Source organism: Manacus candei, unplaced genomic scaffold (assembly GCF_025592945.1).
Source record: "Manacus candei isolate 608988 ecotype Guabito, Panama unplaced genomic scaffold, ASM2559294v1 h1tg000042l, whole genome shotgun sequence".
Classification (NCBI taxonomy): Eukaryota; Metazoa; Chordata; class Aves; order Passeriformes; family Pipridae; genus Manacus; species Manacus candei.
In genome coordinates this window covers 1,285,795-1,308,904 of record NW_026138090.1, presented here as the reverse complement: position 1 = coordinate 1,308,904, position 23,110 = coordinate 1,285,795, and the positions used below count along the sequence as shown (strand labels likewise).

At 43.0% G+C, this 23,110-nt stretch overlaps 1 protein-coding gene across 4 annotated transcripts in view; it reads left to right on the top strand.

Moving 5' to 3' along the window:
• The window catches only part of SFMBT2 (Scm like with four mbt domains 2), a 115,184-nt gene that overhangs the window by 20,485 nt on the left and 71,589 nt on the right, over positions 1-23,110 (top strand). For all 4 annotated transcript variants that reach the window (XM_051795219.1, XM_051795217.1, XM_051795218.1 and 1 more), the window contains one exon: positions 755-995. In XM_051795219.1, the coding sequence (XP_051651179.1) occupies positions 755-995 (241 nt within the window). The remainder of the gene's footprint in view (positions 1-754; positions 996-23,110) is intronic.

Below are 23,110 nucleotides of genomic sequence, written 5' to 3'. Positions count from 1 at the left end.
AACACAAGTTATACTGTTCCTACAGCAGGCCCTGCAGTATCCCAAAAGAGGTGCACTGTCATCTCCAGTGTCCTAAGGCAAGTTACATGTGACCTGTCACTGCTTAGGTAAATGGAAGTGACATCTTTGTCAGGTGGCAGGACAGTGACCTAAACAATTTACTTTTTTGAGGTGATGGGTCATAGCTCATTTACCAGGGTGCTGGGAGGGTGAATTAGTTGAGGCTTGAGCTGCTGCAGATGGGTTCAGTGAAAACACTTGGTCTGCCTGGTAGAGCATTCAGCCCTTGATGCTTGTCAAGCCTCAAGAGATGCTTCAGTGTTACTGTATGACTAGTTATTGTAGTTGGGCTTAACTCCTAGAGGTGCTTCATACCTGCCTTTCTACCTTGCATGTGTCCAGTGATTTGCCTGATGGAGCTGTGCAGTAGGAAACGATCCCTCATTTGAGTTGTATCACCTTTCTCCCAGGAATTTGTGAGATTTAGGAAGTGAAGATGGGTGCCGCTCCTCTCTTAGATGTAGTGCACGTGGAATGACTCTTTGGAGCATGTGGGACCTCTCATGACGGGGTATGTGCCAGTGAAGTAGGAATGGAACTTCTTAGACAGATGTGAAGGAGGTGGTTCGATTAAGAAGCAAAATCAACTCGTGTCCTATCCTGGAGCTGCACTTTAAGGGCAGCATTATCAGGGGAGGGGAGTGTCTCCCTGCAAAGAAGCAAAGGTAACACCACGCCTTTCTCATTTTGCAAGGTTGAAATCAGCCTTCAAAGCAGTTTCCAACCAGGGATGAAATTAGAAGTGGCCAACAAGAGCAATCCAGACACGTACTGGGTGGCTACGATCATCACAACATGTGGACAGCTCTTGCTGCTTCGTTACTGCGGCTACGGGGACGACCGCAGGGCAGACTTCTGGTGTGACGTGATGACAGCAGATCTGCACCCCGTGGGCTGGTGTACACAGAACAACAAGGTCCTGATGCCTCCAGATGGTGAGTTCTGGCTGTTTTGGTAATCTCTGGATCTCCAGTTGGTCTGGGGTGGATATTCCAGACCCTCAGCTGGTGTTGGGTGGGGCAGTCAGGGTCATGTCCCCACGGGTCAGTGGGTGATTCAGTTTGCCAGTCAGCCTCTAGCAAAGGCATTTTTTCCCTAGTTGGTGACAGCAGAAGGTGCTTCTGTAGGAAGTGTTGTCTTAACAAGGAAACTTACTGCTAAACTGTAAAGCTGTGATTTTCACTTAGTGGAGAAAACTGTCCCGTTCTCGTAGAAAGGAGGGATGAAACTCAGAGTGAGAACAAACTAAAATAAGCAAGATCAGTTTGGGTGTGACCAAAATCAGAAGTTTACCGTGCACTCAGTTTAAAACCTTCCATTGCCAGATTCTGGCAGCTTTTAATTCCAGTGGTAGATACACATGATTAAAGGTAGCAAAATTTGGTCATTATAGGTTAGGGCATGTCCTGATTGTCAGGTCTTAGGTGCACAAAAACTGAAAGCAAGAGCTGTAGGTTATTAAATGCCCCATGTGGAGTGGTTTGTTAATAATACAATTTATCCCCAGTGTGTAAGAATATATATATATGTTTTATATATGTATATATGTACTATGTACATCACCATAGCAGCTATGTATCCTTACTACTACATAGCTCCAAGCAGAGGCATATTGTCAGTGTTTCTGGTAAGTATTCCTACCATATATCCCATTTATTCTGGATCAAGGGAAGAAGAGATGAATATTTAGCCTCCAGCTTGTGCATACATAAACGAAAAGTCTCATTTAAGGATTCTGCTGCTGAAGTTACTCTTTTTCTTCCTGTTACGTGTGAGCATTGAAAACAGTGCATGTGCCAGTTGTATGCCATGTGGGATTTCTTCTGGTGTAAGTGTTGCCCGACTTCCCACTGAAGTGAGCTGTAGACATGATCTTTGAATCAGAGCTGACATTCCTGCCTTGTGTATGCCCAAATCTGAGCTAAACGTACTTTTTTGTTTCTGATCTGTGTGTTTTGAATAAACACAAGATTGATTGTTTAAAAAAAAACAAACAAAAAACAACCAGAAGTCCTGAAGATAAATATGGCTGAGAAATCTCTTGGCTTAGCACCAGTAAATCAAGCTGATGTGCGAGGGGTGAGGTATTTTATTTTATGGGTCTCTTAAACTGCATTTTATTATGTGGATTATAATCAACGTTACCCGAAAGGTGTACAGTGCTACAAACTAAATCTGGAAATGTGAGGGTCAAGGGGCTAAGAGATCTTATCGAGTGTCATAACAGAAAATAACGATTGCCTTATAACCGGAGGCAACTACTTTTCCTGGATGTGTTGGAATTTGCCCTTTGGGTCGTGGCTACTTTGTGTGAATTGTCTTGCTTGAATGACTACAAGTGTGTAATATGTCCCTTCTCCTCTGGATGGGTGATGTAACTGTACACCAGGGTCTTAAATTTGGGCAACTACCCAGTTGGTTTTTGTTTGGGTTTTTTTTTTTTCACCCACTCCCATTCTCAGTGAATAAACTCTGTTGAATATATCTTAGTATAGTTTTCAGAAAGAATAAATTAAATGCACAGGTTGTTATTTCAAAAGAGATCTAATCATTTAAGAACTGGGTTCGTTTTTTGGAATGAGGCAACTAAAATGCCCAAGATTGATTTAAGCCTTCAGGACTCAGAGAATCATGGAATCTGTGCATTAGTAAAAGAGAAACTGATGTTCTCTCTGAACTCTGTGGAGATTTTTTTACCTTTTTACCATTGCACACTATTTTGTTGTCAGGCTTTTGGGAGAAACAAAAACCAGCTTCAAATTGTGTGGGCCCGTTTCCAAAGGGACTGATTCTGCACATCTTGATTACCATGAAGGTATCTGTTGGCAGGACCATGCAAACAGCCTGTGGCCAGGGCTGGTTATCTGTCATTAGGGTTTGATTTTAATCAGGAGCTGAAGGCTTTGGTTAAAAAAGGGATCTGCCAAGAAGGACTTGTTTAACGGCCAGAACGACAGCGCTGGGACAATGCTCTGTTTCTCCTTATGGATCAGATCGGACTGATCAGTGCTTGACTTACAAATGTGATGCCAGACAAGAATGGTGGAGTGATGGGACAAAGAATCTCATTAGGTGGGAGAGAGACACGAGGAAAATGGGCTGGCTCAGTTTAGCAAATCAATAGAACTTGATTTAATGTCCAGCACACACAGAGCTTCTAAGGGGCAGCTGCCAAATAATTATTGTTTATGATCCCAATAGAAGGAAGTCGTTTAATCTGCAGACTGCTACATGATTATTTATTGGGTGATGTCAGTGTTGCATCACAGTGTCTGTGGCCTGTGAGGAGAATGTCAAGTCACGTTGTGTCCTCCCATGGTGGTGCAGTGCACTAGATCAGGACTGCTCAAGCAAAATACTGGAATTGGCAACAAAATGTATTGGCTTATGGAAGGATGGTGTGTGAGCGCATGTGTGCCTGAGAGCTTCACCCTCCGCCCCCTCCTTCTCCTCCACAGGAAATCAAAGGAGTAAAATTGTAGTTACTTCAAGCTTTGCCATTAATTATATTTTTCTCATTACAAATCGGTGTGTAATTTGAATTGCAAACTCAACTATCCTGGCAGAATAGATCTGTTTACCATTCAAAGCAAAATGAAAATTATTTAAATTAGTTAATATAGAACTCATTTGAATGAATTGGATGTTTATTCATGAACTAGCTGAGGCAAGTGTGAAGCTGTCCTTATGGTCTATAGCTTTGGCACTGATCAGCTCTAATGTCACGTCCTGGGACAGAGATTTCTTTTTTATTGCATTTTAACTGTGGTGTAAGCAGTGGGTAACTACTGCCTGATGTAGCTGAGTGTGAAATTTTCATCCTTTCTGACAAGGCCCTTCAGCAGTTGTAATTTGTATTAGGAAGGACAACCTGCTTCATAGTTCACTGACAGTGGCAAGGCTGTGGTGATATGGTAGGATTTGTTTTCTGCACTACAGGGTTGTGGGATATAATACAGATCAGTTAGTTAAAATTTCCTCTTATATCATCCTACATGGGAACAGGGACGGCATTAATCCCCTCCTATGTCTTGCCCAAACACTGTCTTCCTCCTCAGCACAGAGCTGATGCAGTTGTTTGTCAACATCCCTCAACCCTTGGGACGTTTTACCCATTGAGCATTAAAAATTTAAGCCCGACTAAACTTTCCCTGACTGGCAATTCCTTTAACTGTGAAAGGAAAAGAGGCCTCTTGCCTCCTTTAGCCTGTTATTTCCACGTGCTGTTTCCCTTTGTTGATGACAGTTGAGTTCATGAACACATTTACCATCGGGTGCACGAGCAGCGTGGAGAACCTGACAAGCGTAGTAGTTAAATTATGCACCGTGAACCACGAGGAGAACAGGAACGTCCCGTGATTGACACGTGGGTGTTTTTGTACAGATTGCAGATTTACAGCTGAGCCAACAGAGCCCAGTCTCTCCTGGCACCGTCTTAATGCATTCTGGGACGCGCTAAAGACGCTGGACGACAAGATTATTGTGTACACTTGTAATTGCCGTGGTGGTTCTGCTTTAATGTTATTGACAGATGGAAATTCAAATAGGGCATTGCTGTGTGCAGATCCACGTGGTGGGCTAGAGTCTGCCTGCCGTGTAAACTAGGAGAGAGAGGAGGCTTGAGGTGGAAAGAAATACAGCAGGGAGAGAACCGGGTCTATGTTTTGATTATACAGTGAACTGGGACAGATGGAAAAAACCTCTGAACACCAGCTGTACCTGGATTTGGTGAGCACAGTGATCAATCACACTGTGATTCTGTGTAGAAGAGCAGCTTTTACTTCTCTGTTTCACCAATATAAGGGGAATTAAAGCTCAAAAGCCTCATTCTGGGCTTAAATGAGTCCCTCTTGCATGGTGCTAAACTTTCTTAAGTTTAATTATCAAATATGCTGTTAAGAGTGTTGAACATTAAGTATTTTGCCTATAGTATTTCTGTGAAGGCAAATGTTACTTAATCCCTATTTGAATTGGTTGTCATGTGTCTGTTTCAACTTCTACCCTAGATTCAGGAGAAAGGAGGGAAATTTCACTCAAATTCCAAGTGCTGAGTCGGATTCTGGGCAGGGCATGGATGAAGAAGGAGATAAAACTTGTGCCATGGCAAACTGAGTTGCCTCCAAATGCCAACTTGTTGCTTTTTTGTTTGTTTTGTTTTATATATATATATATCTGAATCTATCACAGAGCAGAATCGTACTCCTTGAGATCACGGGTATAAAAGAGAGGGGAGAAATGTATCTGGTTGGGCACGTCAAAACTTATGGCATGAGGACTCAGTGAATTCTGTGTAGTCAGAAGATGGTCTGGTGTGTTGCAGGTGTGGATTTGGTGTCATTCAAGACTCCCTGGGTGCACAAAATGCTTTTTTGGCAGTCACAGCTCAGCGTGGTGGAGATGTGGCCTTTCAGCATCATTCTTGGAGGTCACTTGTGTCCACAAAGTCTTGCCTATGGGTTCTTCAGAGAGAGACACACAGATAATATTTCTGACAATAGATGAGGACCTCCAGAGCTTCCCACTCAGAGAATACAATCATAGATATTATTTGTTTTTTCAAACTGAAGCCAACTTTCCCCTGGTAATCTCATGCCAGAGGAAATAAAAATTAAACTATGCCTACAGGTCTATGATTAGGGTGCAGGTAGAGGGATCAGATGGGCAGGGGGGACTTCCCCTTTTATCTTTCTGAGGAGTTGGCTCATCTCCATTAACTTACCTGAGATGAGTTTGCTTTTCTGCTGGTGTAATTGAGAGCAGATCTGGCCCTGGTTTAGCTCTTAACACTGAAGGCTCACCTGAAATATTACTTCCTAAGAGCTTGAGGCTGGAGAACATGAGTAGGCATTCAATGAGCTTATGGTGTTTTACATCAGCTAAGAACTGGGCCCTCGAGCCAAGTAAAATGAAACTCGGAAATCTTCTTTGGCAGGTTGCACTGTCAAAGACTGTGGATGTTTCTAAAGTAGCATATAGGGCTGTTTTTTAAAATCTTCTCTGCCCAATCTTTATCCCCTTATTCCATCAAAACCAAGTTTAGACTGAGCTAATGTAAATAGATGGCAGGATTTCTTTATTTTAAATGCTGTAAATGACTCCTAGTACAGTGTTTTATGTGTGCTTTTCAAGCCGACTTTAGCAGACTATTAATTATGCAGGGGTGACGTTAGCATAAATAACTAGTCAGCAAATAAATGTCAATTAAGTATTCTATTAGCATAGTAGGCAGCTTTATGCATTGGCATAGAACATTTAGCAGATTATACTTAATGAGCATATAAAAAATGGCATTTTTTTACTCCTAGTAAAGGCAAAGGGGTGGAGAGGAGGTAAAAATAATGCTGGCTTTGACTGAAGATCCAAGGGTTTTGGGACTGAAATTTGCCCTAGTGGGAGTCATGTCAGTTGACTCTGGTGTCTCTTGGGCATTTACAGCAGCTGGAAATCAGTGGAACATGTCATGGCTTGGCCTTTCCCCCCCGCCCCACAAAGCCCCTTGCAGACTTGCTCCTGAGAAAAACGTATTGTCATTACAGCACCCACAGTAGTTTTTCTTTCCCTTCCTTGACATGACTCAGATCCCTCCATCAGGGATGTGAAAATTCAAGAGTCAACCTATTGCTCGTGTGGCATCAGGATAATGTTGTCCTGATAGGGAAAATGGTCTTTTCACTATTGTGTGAAACTGCAAATCTTTTGCATGTGCTGCTGGCTTAAGTTGCTTTCAAAAGACTTAATATTGCCAAGTGAGGCCTTTCTGGGGTAAACTGAGTGTAACAGGCCCCCACGTGTCTTTTGGGAATGTAATTAATTGTGGAACTACTGTGTAAATGTGGCACAGCCTGGCTGGTGGGTCAGGCTTTGCTAGGAGTTTGAGTTGTAGACTCTATCAAATGCAGAGATTTTTGATCATCTCCTGGTCTGCTGGGCTTGAGGTCAACCTTTTCTGTTTTGATTTTCCTTTTAATATAATTTTTCAGGTCTAGAGGCATAGCTGCAGAGAACCTTGCAGGAATGAGTTGCTGGCAGGTTTATAAGGTGGACTCGGGAGTAAATTATTTATCCTGATGTTTCAATTGTGAAACTCGGACAAAGGAGCACTGCCTGAGTGGGAAATGTGAGGTGTGCTCTGCTTGGCTTTAACTGGGACTGCTGTGAGTGGGGGAGGCAATCGAGGGGAAAAATCAGTGTTTGGTTAAACACGGGTCTTTTTGTTTCAGGTTTTTGGGGAGTGCAATAGAGGTGGTCCTTAGGGAACATACCTCCCACAAGACTCCCAGCTGTCGCTCTGCAGTGACCCTGTGGTTTAGGTACATGGCCATGGGGTACTGTCAGGCTCTCTGCTAAGGGGAAGGTTTTCCCTGGGGCAAAGCCTCATCAACTGGGGTCTCTGTGCTTCTCTATTGAGTTTTTGGTCTAACTGGCTTAGAGAAGGTGTTCTTTCCCTTCACAAACCCATAAAGGCAAAACCTCTGCTTTGTTGTCAATATTTTCCTTTGGGGAAAAAAAAAATCATTGTTTTTCCCCTCAAAAATGTCAGGATGGTTGTCTTTGGGATTAAAAACACCCAGAATGTTGTCTTGAGTCACATCAGACTAAGCACCACAGACTTGGGTGATGGTCCTTCCTTTCCCTTTTGTCTGGGTTAGACTTTCATGAGGATCTGGCCTCTCCGTATGGGAGTCATCCCGAGATGTCTCCTTGGTGCCCCTCAGGATGCTCTTGTGCCTCAGGAACCCAGCCTTTGCTGAGGATCAGGCATTGGAAAGACCGAAACTGTGCAAGATGGTTTGGTTTTCCAGTTAAAAAAAAAAAGCCCAAAGCTTGCACGTGAAGCAGGCTCTGTTTACTAAAAGCAAGAAAAGAACACACTTTAATCAAAACCTAATTTTCCAGTAAGAGACTGTTTCAGCAGAAATGTACCCAGCAAGCCTAGTTTCCAGCAACAAGAACATCTGCTTATGCTGTATTTATATTTATTTATTCTCACAAACAAATGGAGGAAGGGAAACAGGAGCAGGCCTGTTTAGACCATGGTCCAACAAGGCAGGGGTGCAGTGACTGTGGTCACCAAAACTCTGTGGGACCCTGCAGTGCACCTAAAGTGCCTGTTCAGCAGCTGGTTTTGGGTGCTTTTTTATCACAGAATCATAGAAGGGTTTGGGTTGGAAGGGACCTTAAAACCATGCATTTCCAACCCCATGCCATGGGCAGGGACACTTTCACTAGACCAGGTTGCTCCAAACCATCCTTTGAACACTTCCAGGGATGGGGCATCCACAGCTTCTCTGGGGTTGATAGTGCCTCACTACACTCACAGGGAAAAATGTCTTCCTGATATCTAATCTAAATCTACTCTCTTTCAGTTAAAAGCCATTCCCCTTTGTCCTTTAACTTCATACTCTTGTCCAGAGTCTCATCTTTCTTGTAGGCTTCCGTCAGGTACTGGAAGGCCACAATTTGGTCATCCTGGAGCCTTTTCTTCTCCAGGCTGAACAATCCAAATTCTCTCAGCCTTTCCTCATAGGAGAGGTGCTTCATCCCTGCGATCATCTTGGTGCCTCCTCTGGCCTCACTCCAACAGGTCCATGTCCTTCCTGTGCTGGGGACCCCAGAGCTGGATGCAATACTAATACTCCAGGCAAGGGTCTCCCAGGAGCGGAGTAGAGTATTGCTAAGGCTAATTTGGTTTGGCCTACAGCTAGGTTAGATATCAATGCAGCTCCTTGGAGAGCTGACAGTTTCTCTGATGCAGTTACCCTCTAATGCAAATCCTGGATTTTTGCACCCTTGTGGGAGGAAAATGCTTTCATCTGTAGCTATAACCTGTCCTCATTCCTGTCCTGGACAGAGCTATATAGTCAGCAAACCTTGTAAAACAATATTACATAGTTTTACAGCAAACACTGAGGATAATACAGCACTGTTTACACAAGTGTGTTATTAACCCAGCTCGGAGCATGGGTTTAATCTGGAGGTTGGCTGGCAGCCAAGGAAGAGTTCAAAAAGTGGTTCACCAGTGAGGTGAGGTTTGATAGCCAGTGACTCAGACGTGCCCATACTGAAATGAGTGCGCTTTCTCCCTTGCCTAGGTGGGCTGTCTGCCCTGGCTTTTATTCCCACGTACTGCAGCCTTCCTCCATAATGAATGGTGTTGCCATTCCCAGGGCAGGAATGTTGTAAAGCAGCCGTATGGTTTGCAGCACCATAAGGGTCCCTTTTGGGCGGTAAAGGGAAGGCTGAACTATGAATCCTTTTATGATTAAAGAAGCAGCATCTTGTGTACAAGCAACAGCAGAGCTGAGGATCAGGAATATTGAAATGAAAAGTGAAATCTGACTAATCCTTTTGTAAACAGTGTGTGAGGGGGGAATAGAGGTGGGGGAAAGAAAAGCAGTGATTTTTCGGGGACTTTGACAAGTTATAAATATATCTTGAGTGAAACCAATAGTGTGGAGCTTTATGAAAGATTTAATGAATAAATATTTCATGCCCACATGGTGCTTCTTCTGTAACGTGTGCTGTCGGTAAAAAGCAATAAACAAAGAACCTCCTTCAGGGTTTGTTTGGGCTTTTAAATTAAACTAATTTAATCAACTTTTTCAGTCAAGCTTGATATTAGTTCATTTCTGTACACAGCACTGTACTCGGTTCTGTTTGTTTTCTCCTGATACCTGTTCCGCTGTTTGGAAGATGCTTGAATATCAAAGAATGATTCATTCCATCCTGCCCCTGTGGTGTGCATCTGGGTTTTCAAGGCAGAGAACAGCACAGTCTGAATTTTTCCTTTCCCTAAAGGCTGAGCAGCCAGCCACTCTCTGCCATCACAGCTGTAGGTGTCACAGGACCCCAGCTGAGGTCATTATCCAACAGGGAGATCACTTGGGCATGTTGGTCATTCTTGAATGTAATCAAGTAGGTTTTTTGGGTTTTGGAAGCTTTCAGCACCCAGTTTGCTGCTTGAAGGACTGGAACTAGCCCAAAGTGCTCTGGAATCTGACCCCATGGGGCCGGCGAGGCTTGGACACCTCTGCGCTGGATTTTGGAGATTTATGCAGGGAGATTGAAATTCTCCTCAAGCTCAGGCTCTTGGCAAGGCTGGGGCTCGGGTGTGCTAGTGATGTTTCTTTATGGTTGGCTGTCATGACAAATGGCCAGGAGGAGATCAGGATGTGTGTTAGCTCTGTGCTCCATATCTTTTGCAATAACTTTTAAAAAATCTGCAGGGACCTGAGTTTTCCTTGGGAACAACAGGCCTGCAGCCAGTTGATGCTTTCACAGCTGGACCATGCAAGTGAAAAGCAAGTGAGACACAGTAAGGGGGTAAAAGCAAAGGGGATCAAAGGGGTAGAGGTAACTTTGGGAAGGCATCAACATGAACTGAGGATCTGCTCAAACTTGGACACTGATGCACTTTGTGTGGAGTGGTGGCATTGGACACAGGTGCATAGAATAAGGCATTTCTAAGCTGCTTTTGCCAAAGAAACTGAGCTCCTTCCCCCCTCCTGGCTTTTTTTTTTTTCTCCTGTGGAACCACTTGTTTTTGTAGTGGACAGCTTTGGGAACTGAATTTTATCCCTCTTGGCTGGATGGAGTACAGCTCCATGAGGTTTGTACAACATTATGACCAGGGCTTTGTATTAGAAGAGGGGTTGTATTAAAAACTGAGGAAGCTTTGCTTGTCCAAACCTCTACAGATCTCAGTCTCATTTATTCTTTAGTGTTATTAGGCCATGTGTTAGGTGATGTCTGTAGAGGTCAAAGCTCAAGCCTGTTGCACAGCAAAGGAGTTCAACTTTGGCAAAGGTTGATGGAGCAGAAGTCCTTGCAGTGGTGCTGAGCTGCAGAAGGTAACTTCCCCAGCCCAAAATGTTGGCAGGACCAGTTTCTGCTGCAGCTCCTGACCTCCTGCAAGGAGAACACGTTTCAGTGGGACTCAGGCTCTGCTCAGGAGGCTTGGAGCACTTAAGATGAGCAGCTGAGACCCCACAGCTTCGCCTTCTGCTGCTCATGATTCTGATCACAGTGCACAGGATAACACTGCAGCCACTGTGACTAAACCATTGGTTTTGGACCTGACATTTAGTACAAGTTGTGCTGGAGGAACAAAGATACGGGAGGAAAAGAGTAATTGGAGTGTGAGGCAGAGACTGTGAATGAGAATCTGTATTTCCAAGGAAATACTGCAGGAAAGGCTATGAACAGACATCAGGCTTTTCTGTAAATAGAGATTTCCTCAGATTTCCTTGTTCTTCAGCAGCAGGTGGAACAGGGTAGATTTTTGACTAGTACCTTTGAGACCATTTCAAGTAAAATCTCCCTTTGCTGATGCAAAACCCCTTTCCATCCTTTGCATGAACCAGCAAAGTCTTCCTCCCAAGACCTTTAAGTGCCAAGATGTAAATTATTTTCTTGTCAGTCTCAACGAGGCTCCTAAATAAAAGGAGGGGGTTGAGGAGACAGTAAGTTTTAGAAGTACTGGCCCTGTTGCTCCGTGTTGAGCCACCATTTGACATCATCCAACCCTTTGGTTCAGACCATGTGAACACAGAACAAAATTCAGAACATTTGAGCATCAGTTCACTGTTGAACAGAAGAATTACAGCTCCATTTGTAGGCTTGGTGTGTTGTCATTGAGGAGAATACAGTGTCATTATCTGAGCAAATACCACTGATCTGTGCATCTCACTCATGACTCTGGAGATCTCCACACCTTTAATATCCAACAGTGAATATCCAGAGTTGTTTTTCCACACTCACATCACCTCCTCGGGTATGTGCTCTGAAGCTGTGGAGCTAGAAAACCCAGAAGCCACAGAAAAAAATGGGAGGATTGACCCTGAAAGTGTAACAGTGGGTAAAACCCACTCTTTTTGGTCATTGTCAGCTTAACTGATGTCTAGCTGACTGCATTTTTAATAAAATATTCTTTAAAAATTATTAGCTTGAGAGATTTTAAATAGTCATTCTTGGTAATTGCATTTAATTTCCCTCCCCCAGTCTCCTGTAATTTTCCCCAGAGGAGTTCTGGAATGTAAATGCCACCTTAACTGTAAGACTAGGCCTAGATAGTTAATGATATATATAATAGGTAAAACATGGTCAAATTTAATTAATCACCATTGGAGGCATCTGTGGAGACTTAAAAAAAAAAATCAACCCTACGCTTAATATTCTAAGTTAGTCACAGTTTTCAGTCCTTATATCAGAGAAGGAGATGATTTGTGGTCCATTGGACAGGAAGTGTGAAGGGTAAATAGCACAAGGGATTTGATCCAGAGCATGCCAAAGTTGATGTACATGTTTCTAGAGTGGACCTCTTTTGGTCAGTTTGAGGATTAAATAATGTCTCTTAGACTTGAGCTGAGGGAGGATTTTCTGAGCTCTTTTAGGCCAAGGACAAACCAGTGTGTTCTGTGTCACGTCTTCAGCAGAGCCTTCCTACAGATGCACCTGGGGGCACCTCAGATTTTGCTCATGAGGAGCATGGGTATAGTGAATTTGGGAGGCTGCTAGTGGCAGATGCAAGCACCAGCATGATCCCGAGCCAGCTGTGACTTGCACTTGATTTTTCCTTCGTTATGCATGATAATGTGGGCTCCCAGTCACTGTGGAAGGGGTTTGTTTCCTGAAGCAGCCCATATGCTCCTGGAGCCCGTGGAGGTGGCTGTTACACAGTGCACAGATTTAAGTGATGCTCCTATAAAGCATTTTCCTGATGACAATCAAAAATCAGTTCGTCTAACCCAGATTCCAATTTCTGGGTCAGTTCTGGCCCTTTTGCGTGACATTGGAAAGCTTTTGCTCTGAATTCCCAAATAATTTGTTTCTGGGTCTTTGTGTGTGCTCTCTTTTTTTTTTTTTTTTTTTACTTTGGTCACAAAAGAAAAAAAAAACAACTATAAATAGGCTTAAGGATGTGATGAAACCCATCCTGATTGATGGTTTAGTTTGTGTTGTGAGGCAGAGCATCCACCTCCTGCGTTAGTAGCTAAAAAAAGCTTTTTCCCCCACTGTCCGTTGGGAATGGATGAAGAAACAAGGGGAAAGTCAGCATTTTCAGGCTATGGTGTAAAAATGTAGCTACTTCCTAAACTGCTCGAGTTGATCTAGAAAATATATCCAGGGAAAACTTTGCCAGACTCAGGAAACCATCCTGCTGTGTATTGTACCAGTTTTACTGAAAAGGCTCTGCCGTGATGATTATAGACACTAAAGAGGGGGAAATCCCACAAGTCTGGCAACCCTGGGAATGTTGCTGAGGAATCCCTGGCAATGTGAGGCATCTGCACCTTTTTCCATAGAGTCTTGCCTTGCTTTGAGTCTTTCTGCTTTTCTTGAACTTGTCAGCTTGGACATCAGCGAGTGGATCTATTTGCAAGGCCTCTTCCTGTAGAACGCCTACAAAAATTTATTTAGAAAGAAAGAAGCCAAAAAAACTTAGAGGAGACATTTCATGATGAAGATGAGATGAAAGGCTCACAAACCATGGCTCTGCACTAATGCTTGATTTAGCAGTGAAAGCATTTGGGTTCATGGGAGCACCATCATCTCCAGTCAAAAAATCCCAGATTGATGTAGAAGCTAAAGTTTTAGAATTCAAAGAAAATTTGGAGCACTGTGGAAAAGCTGCTCACATTTCAGGCCCTGTAACACAGTGCAGTTCTCATTTCAGACGATGCCTTGCATAATGTTCCACGCTGATCTCTGATTCAGATTTAAACTCTTCAAAGTTTGGGGGATGCTTTTGATCCTGGGATTTATAGTTCAAGCCCTTTTTCTAGTTTCAAGTGAAGAAAACACATGTTTAGCAAGCACAAAATGAGCCTTCATGGAGTATTTCTTTGATGGTGTTGTGATGATGATTATGAATTTACATCTTGTGCATAGGATGTTAAGCACCTCATGGGGCCTGGCTGTGCTTAGACTGTACCATTAATTTCGGGAAGGATGTGTGATGAATGTTCATAAGGCCCTCTAGGTTCTGATTTGTGGTGCTTACATCACGCAGCCGAGAGGCTCCGGAGTGATTAAACGGGATTCAGTCATTAGGAGCTGGCAATACAAATGTGATTAATTACAGAACACACTGTAAATTGCAAAATGAGTCTGATGATTTTTTTGAAAACATATGTTTCTGCTTCATGGGGTGTCAGAAGTTGAAGTCCTGGTGAGCAAGGCTTGTTTGCTGTTTCCGTGATAATTTTGGAGTGTGCTGGCTCACTTTTGGGTTATGGGGATGGTTAGATTTCCACTGTTGTCCTGAGTTCTCTGTGTGAGCAGTGAGATTTGGGGAAAACCACAGGCAGATCCTTAAATTAGACCTACTGAATCCTACTCTGCTGTTTGTACCTCACCAACTCGAGCTCTGTGGCACCAGAGTGAGTGGTGACCCTGAATCCTGCTGGGGTTTTCCCACAAGATATCCCTCTGCCTTTCACCTTTGAGATGCATCTTTGTGTTGGGGGTTGAGGCTGAAACTTTTCAAATCTCTGTTTGTGAGGGAAAAAAACCCAAAAAACGACAAACAGGAAAAAAATTGGAACACATTGCCCAGAGAAGTTGTGGATGCCCCATCCCTGGAAATTTTCATGGCCAGGGTGGATGGGGACTTGAGCAACCTGGTCTAGTGGAAGGTGTCCCTGCCCATGGCAGGGGGGTTGGGATTAGAGGATAATTAAGGTTCTTTCCAATCTCCAAACCATTCTATGATTCTAAAAAACCCCCACTTTTAAGCATTAACCAGAACTTCCATCCTTTTATTTTTTTTAATTGGTGTTTCTTCTGTAGTGCATTGAACAATATAATGCATATAATAAACTTCAAGCATCATCCTCACTCATTCTCTTGTTTCTGTACACTACAGAAAATGAAAAGAAATACCAAAAAGCCAACCCAAACACAGAATGGATTTCTTGGACATCGCATTCCTCTATTTGTCTTCTATGTTTTGATGCTTTTATTCATAGTGGATATTTGCTGTAGACTGTTGGCATTGCCAGAGAAAAAAAGGTAATTGTGCAGTGAACTGGTTTATGCTTTATGTAAGAACATTGTGCTGCTGTAAATTTGTTGCATTTTACAGAGCTGTCTCCAAAGAATATCCTTCAGAAAGTGACTACAGGGTTTGGAAGTGAGAAAAGGCACTTAGTATGTTGAGATAATCAGATGGAGTTTGGAGGTGTGAGGTCAGAGCCTTGGGCGTGATATTTATACTGCAGTGACATCCGTGTACAGAGTGACCCATAACTTTTAGATGTTGTTAAGCCACAGAACCCATTTGGGGCTGGTCTGTGAGATCCCAGAGACACGGCACAGAGGTGCCTCTTGTGTCCATTGCCAAAACAAGGGGAGAGTGTCTGGCATTTGAATCAGGGTCAGGTAACCTCCAGACCTCCTTTCTTCCACTGCCTGCATTTTCTGGCATCAGAGACACCTGGTGCAAGGCAATTTGATGTGAAATATCTCCCTGCTAATTCACAGCCACTGTTGGCCCCATGTTGGCCAGACATACTGATTCAGGGTCTGAACCAAGCTGGTGGCTACAATAGTTCTGGCTGTGGTTATGATTGCTAACTTTGATGGAGATTTATCCGGGAATTACTGAAATTTGCTTTGTACACCTGTTTTTTTCCCCTCTTTCTACATTTCTCATCTGGAACTAGTATACAAGAAGCTCTGAAGTGCTACATGTAGGCTTTACCAGGGTAAAGTTTTTGTGTTTTTACGGGATGTCTGTGCGTTTCTGTCTACTTACAACAGCAAATCTCTGTGCCTGCAAAGATGACTAAATACTTCCTTGGTTTTCTCCCAGAGGGGCTACAATTTGGAAGGAAATAACTGTGCAACTGCCTGCTAAGTGAAGTTTTGTGCAGGGAATATTGTGGAGGTACCTGTGTCTCAGATAGGTGCACTCAAAGCCCCTGTCCTGCAGTCACACTCCGAACTCTGTGATCTGGTTTGCTTCTGAGCACTTTGGTTAAGATGCTGATTTTTCCTGAATAACAGAGCTCTTAAAATTTTATTATTATTATTTTTTATCTCCGTGGGATAAAAATGGGTTTAGAAATTACAATCACAATTCCAGGTTGCCCCCTCCCCCCCCCTTTCCCTGAACTGCTGATTTGACAAGGCTTTCCTTAAGACTCCTGGGTCTGAAGATTGGGAGTTGGAGCTCTCGTTGCACATGATCCATCTCTTCTGTGCACGGAGCATGGAGCTTAATGCACACGGAGGAAAAAATAATCAAGGAATGTACATGGAGGCTTGGGGTTAAGTGGTGAGAGCTGAGGAGTTTGGATGCTCATTTTCACAGTGAGCCATCACCCTAATGGACATTGATACTAATGATGGAGGAACCCCCTATGGTTATGTGGTTTGTGCAGAGCTTTCAAAACCTGGGCATTGCCTGCCTTCCAGAAATACCTTTCAGGAATTCTGTCTGTGCGTGTACATACCCAAGATCATTTAAGTCAGCTGTTCCTGATTCATTTCTAAGACTGTTGTTGATAACAATGAAATTTAGTTACCTTGTACCTGGAATTGAATTGGGCAGAGAGCCATGTTATTGCTGTGTTTAAAGAGTGCACAATTTCTGTTTTGGTAAGGAATTTTGGAGAAGCAGAAACCAGTTGCTCAAAGTGAAACACTGTGGCCTTTGTAGTTATGCATCAGGTTTTCTCCAAATTTCTTACAGATGTAATTGAGAAAAAAAATCAGCCCTTTTTTAACATGTTGGATGCTATAGCAAAATCAGAATAATCAACCTTCATTCATGCCTGCAGATACAAGAGAACAGGCAACTGACCCACTTAAAAATGTTTGTGTCCAGAGGATATTTTGCATTTCCTTCCCAATTCATGGTGGTGTTAATGAGAGTGTTTCTGTTTTTCAGTACCAGATCTGGATAACAAGGTTGAGGAATTGTGTTCCAGGTGAAATTAATGTAAAACCACCTAAAAATAAATAATCATAAAATCATTTGGGCTGGAAATGACCTCTAAGATCACTGAGTCCCTACCATTAACCTAGGTTATAAATAGAGTCATGCATGGTAAATGCTCCAGAAATTTGGCTGCTTCATCCTTGAATTCCCCCCTGTTGAGGCTGGATGGCTGCAGGTGACTTTTTGTTATGCTGAGGGTACAGGTGAATGAATTGGTTGCATCCCTGCAAGGGCAACGGTGGGAAGAGATTAATTCCCCTTACCTGTTGTCATCTTCCATCTGCATCTCCCTCCCCCATTCCCATATCCCAAGGGAGAGCAGAGCTGTGTCTCAGTGATCCCTGGCTGTGTGGTGCTGATTACACTTGTGTGGAGTCTTTCAGTGACATGACAAGTGCAAATGGAGCTGATAAATTTACTTCTGTTCTTTATCTCCATAATCTGACTGTAGTTGATAGGTAACACCACCAAGATAGACCATTATCCATGCACCTCTTCTTTTTATCCTTTTTTTTTTTTTTAAATTTTAAATAATGCAGTGCAAGCCAAGTATTGACTTTAACCGAAGGGAAGTAATTAATCACAGCACTTATGAGTAGTTCATTTACTGCTGGATGGGCACCTGAGGCTGCTGTGCTCAGTCAGTCAGGGCAGGCTGATAGGGGTTCCTGGCACACAGGTCACTCTCCTGTTGGGATCTCTTAGGCTGTTGGGATCTGTGAGGCAAATTTCTGATCTTGGACAGTTTGGCTTGTGAGCAGAAAGCCACAGCTGTGGGATCTCAGGAAGACTTTTTCCATAATGTTGTATTTGGGATGAAGACAGGCTAACCTACTGCATGGAAGTGTCTCATCGTTTCATGGTGACCCTCCTGCTGCTTATTTCTTGCTGGACAAAGTGTCTTTCTCGGATTCCTGAGTTGCAGTGAGTTAATGGAGAGGATTTCTGCAAGATCTTGCCTCACTCAAAAAAATAACTTCGGTATAATAGCAGCCACTCACCCTGCTTGCACACACTGATTGTTTTCTCCCACAGCATCCAACTCCTCTCCTCCTTCCACCTGCAGCTCCCACAGCTGGGTTGGAGTCGTAGCACAGGCCAGTGCAAGCTTCAAGAAATGAAAAGCAATTCCCAAACCACCTGCTGCTTTTTTTCTATTGTTAAAGAGATAACAGTTAATTAAGGACTAGAGAAACCCGAGGGGGATAGTGTGCACATCTGTGAATGGCTCAAAGGATGTTAGGACGAGGAGACAGTTTTTTCCACATGGACTTGCTTGTTTGGACCGAGAGAATGTAAGTAGATAATTTCTGGAAACCTTGAATGGCAGGAGGAAGGATAATGGGTGCCTTGTACTGAAATTCAGTGTAACTGAACAGAAAAAACTATAAGGGAATTGTTCCAGTGAGAACCTAAAGCATATGTTCCTGCCTTTCTCTGCTTTTTTTCCTCTACTTTTTCTAGTCAGGGAGTGTTCTTGCATGTGGAGTTGTGTATGCAAGGATTAAAGCCTGTGTGTTGCCCCTTTCCTGGGTCAAGACCATAAAAAGTACAGCATAATCTTCTCTGAGAAATGGGATCAGGGTGCTTTGAGCGGGCTGAAAAACCAGGGGGCTCCAGGTATTTTGAAGACAATTGAAAAAGCCTGCAGAATATTCTTGTATTAAATAGCTCCTGCGGGCTAAACATTAATTTGAAGTTAACACTTGTTCAGTTTTATTTAAAAAAAAATAGATAACTAAGAGCTGTAAGAGCTCGTAGATCAATCAATAGCTTGACGGAGCATCTTCTAGCAGGATAAAAGAGCTGTGCATTTTCCTTCAGATATCACCCTTCCTTCTAACATCTGTTTATAAGTCAGTTGTAAATTCAAATGAATGGGACCACAGAGTACTGCTGACTCCAGGAGTGTCTTTTGAGCGTGTGTATTCTTTGATGGACAGTTGCTTATAACTTCTGGCTTTCACAAAAACCCTCTCTTTATAATATTTTCCTTGAACACTTTCCATATTTAAGACAGGTGTACAGAAGCTGATGCCTGAGCTCTGAAGTTGTGGCTGCACCATTAGGAAAACAGATCAACAGCTTTTGATGCACTTTCTTTTTCTTTTTTTTCTTTTGGACTTCATTTGCATTATTTTGTGGTCCAATTCAAACCGCAGAACTCTGCTGCTGTGAGAACAGAAGACTGTTTGAAGTTTTAAGTAAGAAATTTGTTTGAAGATGTCTCCAGCCCCATTTGGCTTTTATTCAGGGAGTCTACAAAAGAATTCAAAGCAAACAGTCATTTTTATAGAAAATGCCATTTTTTTTTTAAAATGTAGTTTTAACTTATTTTGTTTTGGAAATACTTAATGGGGGATCTGGCTTTGTAGGGTGTGCAGCAGAGTGAAGGTCTCGGGGAGGGTCCAGAAACAGCCTGAGCCCTTTGCTTAGGGGCACAGGAGAAGGGACATCACTCACATTCCCATCCTGTTTTCACATCCAGTCTGGTTCTCAAGGATGTATACAGTTCAGCAAGCTGAATGAAAATGTGGGGATTCAACCGTTTTCTGTCAAAATGCTGTTTTATCAAAATGGAAATATTTTGTGAGAACATGTCAGTTTTGACAAATTGTTTTGATGGGTGAAGTCTAAACAAATTGTTTTAGCATTCTATGTTATTTTGATATAAAGACATCTCATTCTGACTGTGTCATTTAGACCTTTGTAACATAGTTATAACATTTATATTTTAAGATTTTTATAACATATAAATATTGCATCGAATATGTGACAACTTTTAAATCAAAAGAAAATATCAATATTGTAAGCTTTATATATTTTTACAATATGCTGTTTAGCTTCTAAAAACTGCATATCTTATCATAGAGTCACAGAATGGTTTGGGTTGGAAGGGACCTTTAAGATCATCTAATTCCACCCCGCTGCCGTGGGCAGGGACACCTTCAGCTAGTCCAGGTTGCTCCAAGCCCCATCCAACCTTGGTTTTCCATGCTGGGTGACCTGAAGCAGACCCCCACTATAATGTCACCTGTCCCTGGAGTGGCTGGAATTCCTTTGTGCTGCTCTTCAGGTGGTTTCCTGCTGGTCTGTGATCCTTCTCCAGGCTCTGGGCATTTCCTGCTTGCACTGCCATCAGACTGGTCAGAGTGGAATGGATTGATATTCCCCTTCCCCAGTAACTTTAGTATATGTTAAATTTATAACTATATATATTAGAACATCCTTTTAAATCAAATTTTTTATGACATCCTGATATTTTAGTTGATTTCATAATGGAATGAGAAGAATTTCCCAGGTCCTACCCAGCTATAATTCTTCTTGTTAACTATTTCTGTTCATTCCAGTCCTAGGAAGGAGTTAAATTTTTAATAATAAAAATATTTTCCAGACCGAAATTGTTGTCACTTAGCAGATTTGTCCAAAAGAACCTAAACCATTTTATAAAGCTGTTTAAGATGCTGTTCTTCACCATATGAGAAAATTAAAACTCTGTTGTTGAGAGGTTGATGGGTTCCAGTGGGGATTCTCCAGGAGAGGTGTCGACAGGTTGCTAGTGATCCTGGGTTATTAAATAAAAAAAAAAGGAAAAAAAAACCAAACATGAAAAGCTTTTTTTTTTTTTTTGTAAAGCATAATTTGATATTATTGCTTTGTCTTTGGCCCTGTTACTGGTGGCAGCAGCTCAGGTCCTGTCAGATGGGCTGGTGTTACACTGTCCTCATGCCTGTGAGCTTGTACTCATTGTGCTCAAACAGGGGGTAGATAGAAGGACGTGGGTTTTCAGTCATTCATTATATATTATTTTATATTATCATGCATTATTTTGAAGCAGTGGCACACTGAATTGTCCCTGGTGGCTGAAAGCATGGTCCTTTTATGCCAGCAGTTGTTGGACAGGAGTACCCATGAGGTATGTTGAGGGGTTTCCGAGGAGGAGCCTGTTTAGGTTCTGTATGTCAATAAGGTGCTACTATCCCTTTATTTTAAGAAATGCAGCAGTTCAAGTCCCTGAGTCTTGTTCTTATCAATCAAATGGGTGGTTTTAGGAGGGGGGGGGGAACAATCATGAAAGGAGAAAACAAAATGTGTGTTCTTTCCATTGTCTTACTGGTCTTTCAGATTTCAAGGTTTTTCTTGCACTTTTGCAGCATCCTGTTCTTGAAAAAAAAAGAAAAAAAAAAAAAAGAAAATGAGAATTTTCATTGAAACCCATGACCTGAGAGGAGTGGCTTTAAGAAAAACAGCAACATGTAGGAAACTAGATGAAATCCCAAGAGCTGCTAATGTGATAATAGTATCTCATATTCATTGAATGGAGCGCCTGTGACTCAGTGCTTTCACAGGACTGTAAATGTTCTTTTAATCTCTTATTTCTCTAGAGAGGCAGATAAATCTGAACCCATTATGCACTGTGGCTGAGGCAGGGCACAGAGATTTACAGGGTTGCACGGAATGAAGCTGCTGTCCTGGCTCTCAGGCACGTGTTTAGTGGGATTGGAGGGGATGCGATGCAGGGTGTGCATTGCTCCGGCCTTTTCCAGCTGCTCTTGCCATGGCTTTCATGGTCAACATGCACAGTGCAAGGGGAAAAGGATGGTTTGGGGCAAAATCTCGTGTCTGGTGAGCAGTGCTGATGGTACTTTGCGTGTCAGCCCCTGGTCCTCAGGTGCTGCCACTGTGCCCAGATTTGGAGCAGTCAGGCCCAGGTACAACCTGGAGTCTCAAGACACGGCTTGGGAAAATGAGATGAATGAGTAAAGGTGAGGAAATGGCAGAGGATCAAAAGGGGAGAGAGGAATGGGAGGCAGGGAGGTCGGGGCAGGCTGAATTGAGTGGAGAAAGAAGTGGGAAGAGTTACTGTTATTTGAGGGATATTGGGTGCAATCTGTTTTGTGATGGAGTTCAGCCCTGTGGAAGGGGAGCTCACTTTTATCACCTGTACTGTGACTTCTGCAGAAATAAATATAGTCTTAATGTGGAAGGGTCCTTTTTCTTTCTAATTTAAGATTCCACTGCAATATTTGCCAAACTAGGAGGTGCTCTCTGAAATGAGTATTTTTCATGGAAGGAGGCAGGGGGGCTTTGCATTTTCCTGTGCAAGACACGAAGGCAGGGAGCTGCAGAGACTTGGCTTTTACTTTTCCAGGTGTGGACAATTTCACTGAGGTCTCTTAGGAGGAGGTAAAGCCTGGGTTCAGCCTTTACCAACCCAGAGCTGCGTCTGGGAACTGGTGCATCACTACAGCTGCTCCCGGGGAGTTGGAGAGGGAAATGTGGGATCTCTTTCAGGTCTTTGTGTAGTGGTCTAGATCCAGATGGATTTTCCTCTCTGTGCAGTTAGTCCTGCGTGAGTGTGATCTGGAGCAGAGCTACTGGCTCTGTGATGGATTCATTTTGGCTCCTCAACATGCAGATCTGGCCTCTGCTCTGGGCTGCTTGGCTCTAAGGCAGGTGGTTCTGTGGCATTTTTATGTCAGGGAGATGCTTTAAAGCCTTTGGCCTTGGAGCTGCAGAGGTGTTAAAACAACCACCTGCAGTGGCTCCAAGAGGAACTGAACCCAATCCAAAGGAAACAGGCACATCTGCATGCACAGGCTGCAACTCAGACAGGGCTGTGGTGTTGCTTCTAGACCAGGAAAGAGAAGCAGTTGTGAGAGCACTGGCATTTTGGAAGCATCACTTTGTGCAGGGCATGCCTTTTGTTTGGGCTGTACTGTGGCTAATCTGGTGCAAGCTCTGACTGATGCTTTTTCCACGGTGAGAGTGTTGCTGGTACCTGTCTCCTGTCTGGTTTATCTAATGTTTAATAATTCCATTCAGCTCACACAGTGGCCATTGCATCAGTGAGATTATTAAACTGAGTCTTATTTTCTGCTACCATGTCTCTGCTTCTCTTGAATCATGGCCTCTCACCATGATAAATGTGATGGCAGTTGGCCCCCAGGATCTCAAACCAGGCTTGTCTTTGTCCTTTCTGTGCACAGCAGACCCTGTGCAGGACTGTGAGACTGGCACTAAGATGGGTTTGGTGCTCAAAATGCTATTAGGACTCTTTTGGTCAAGCTTTATCTTAGATCTCCTTTTTCCTCCTGCTCTAGA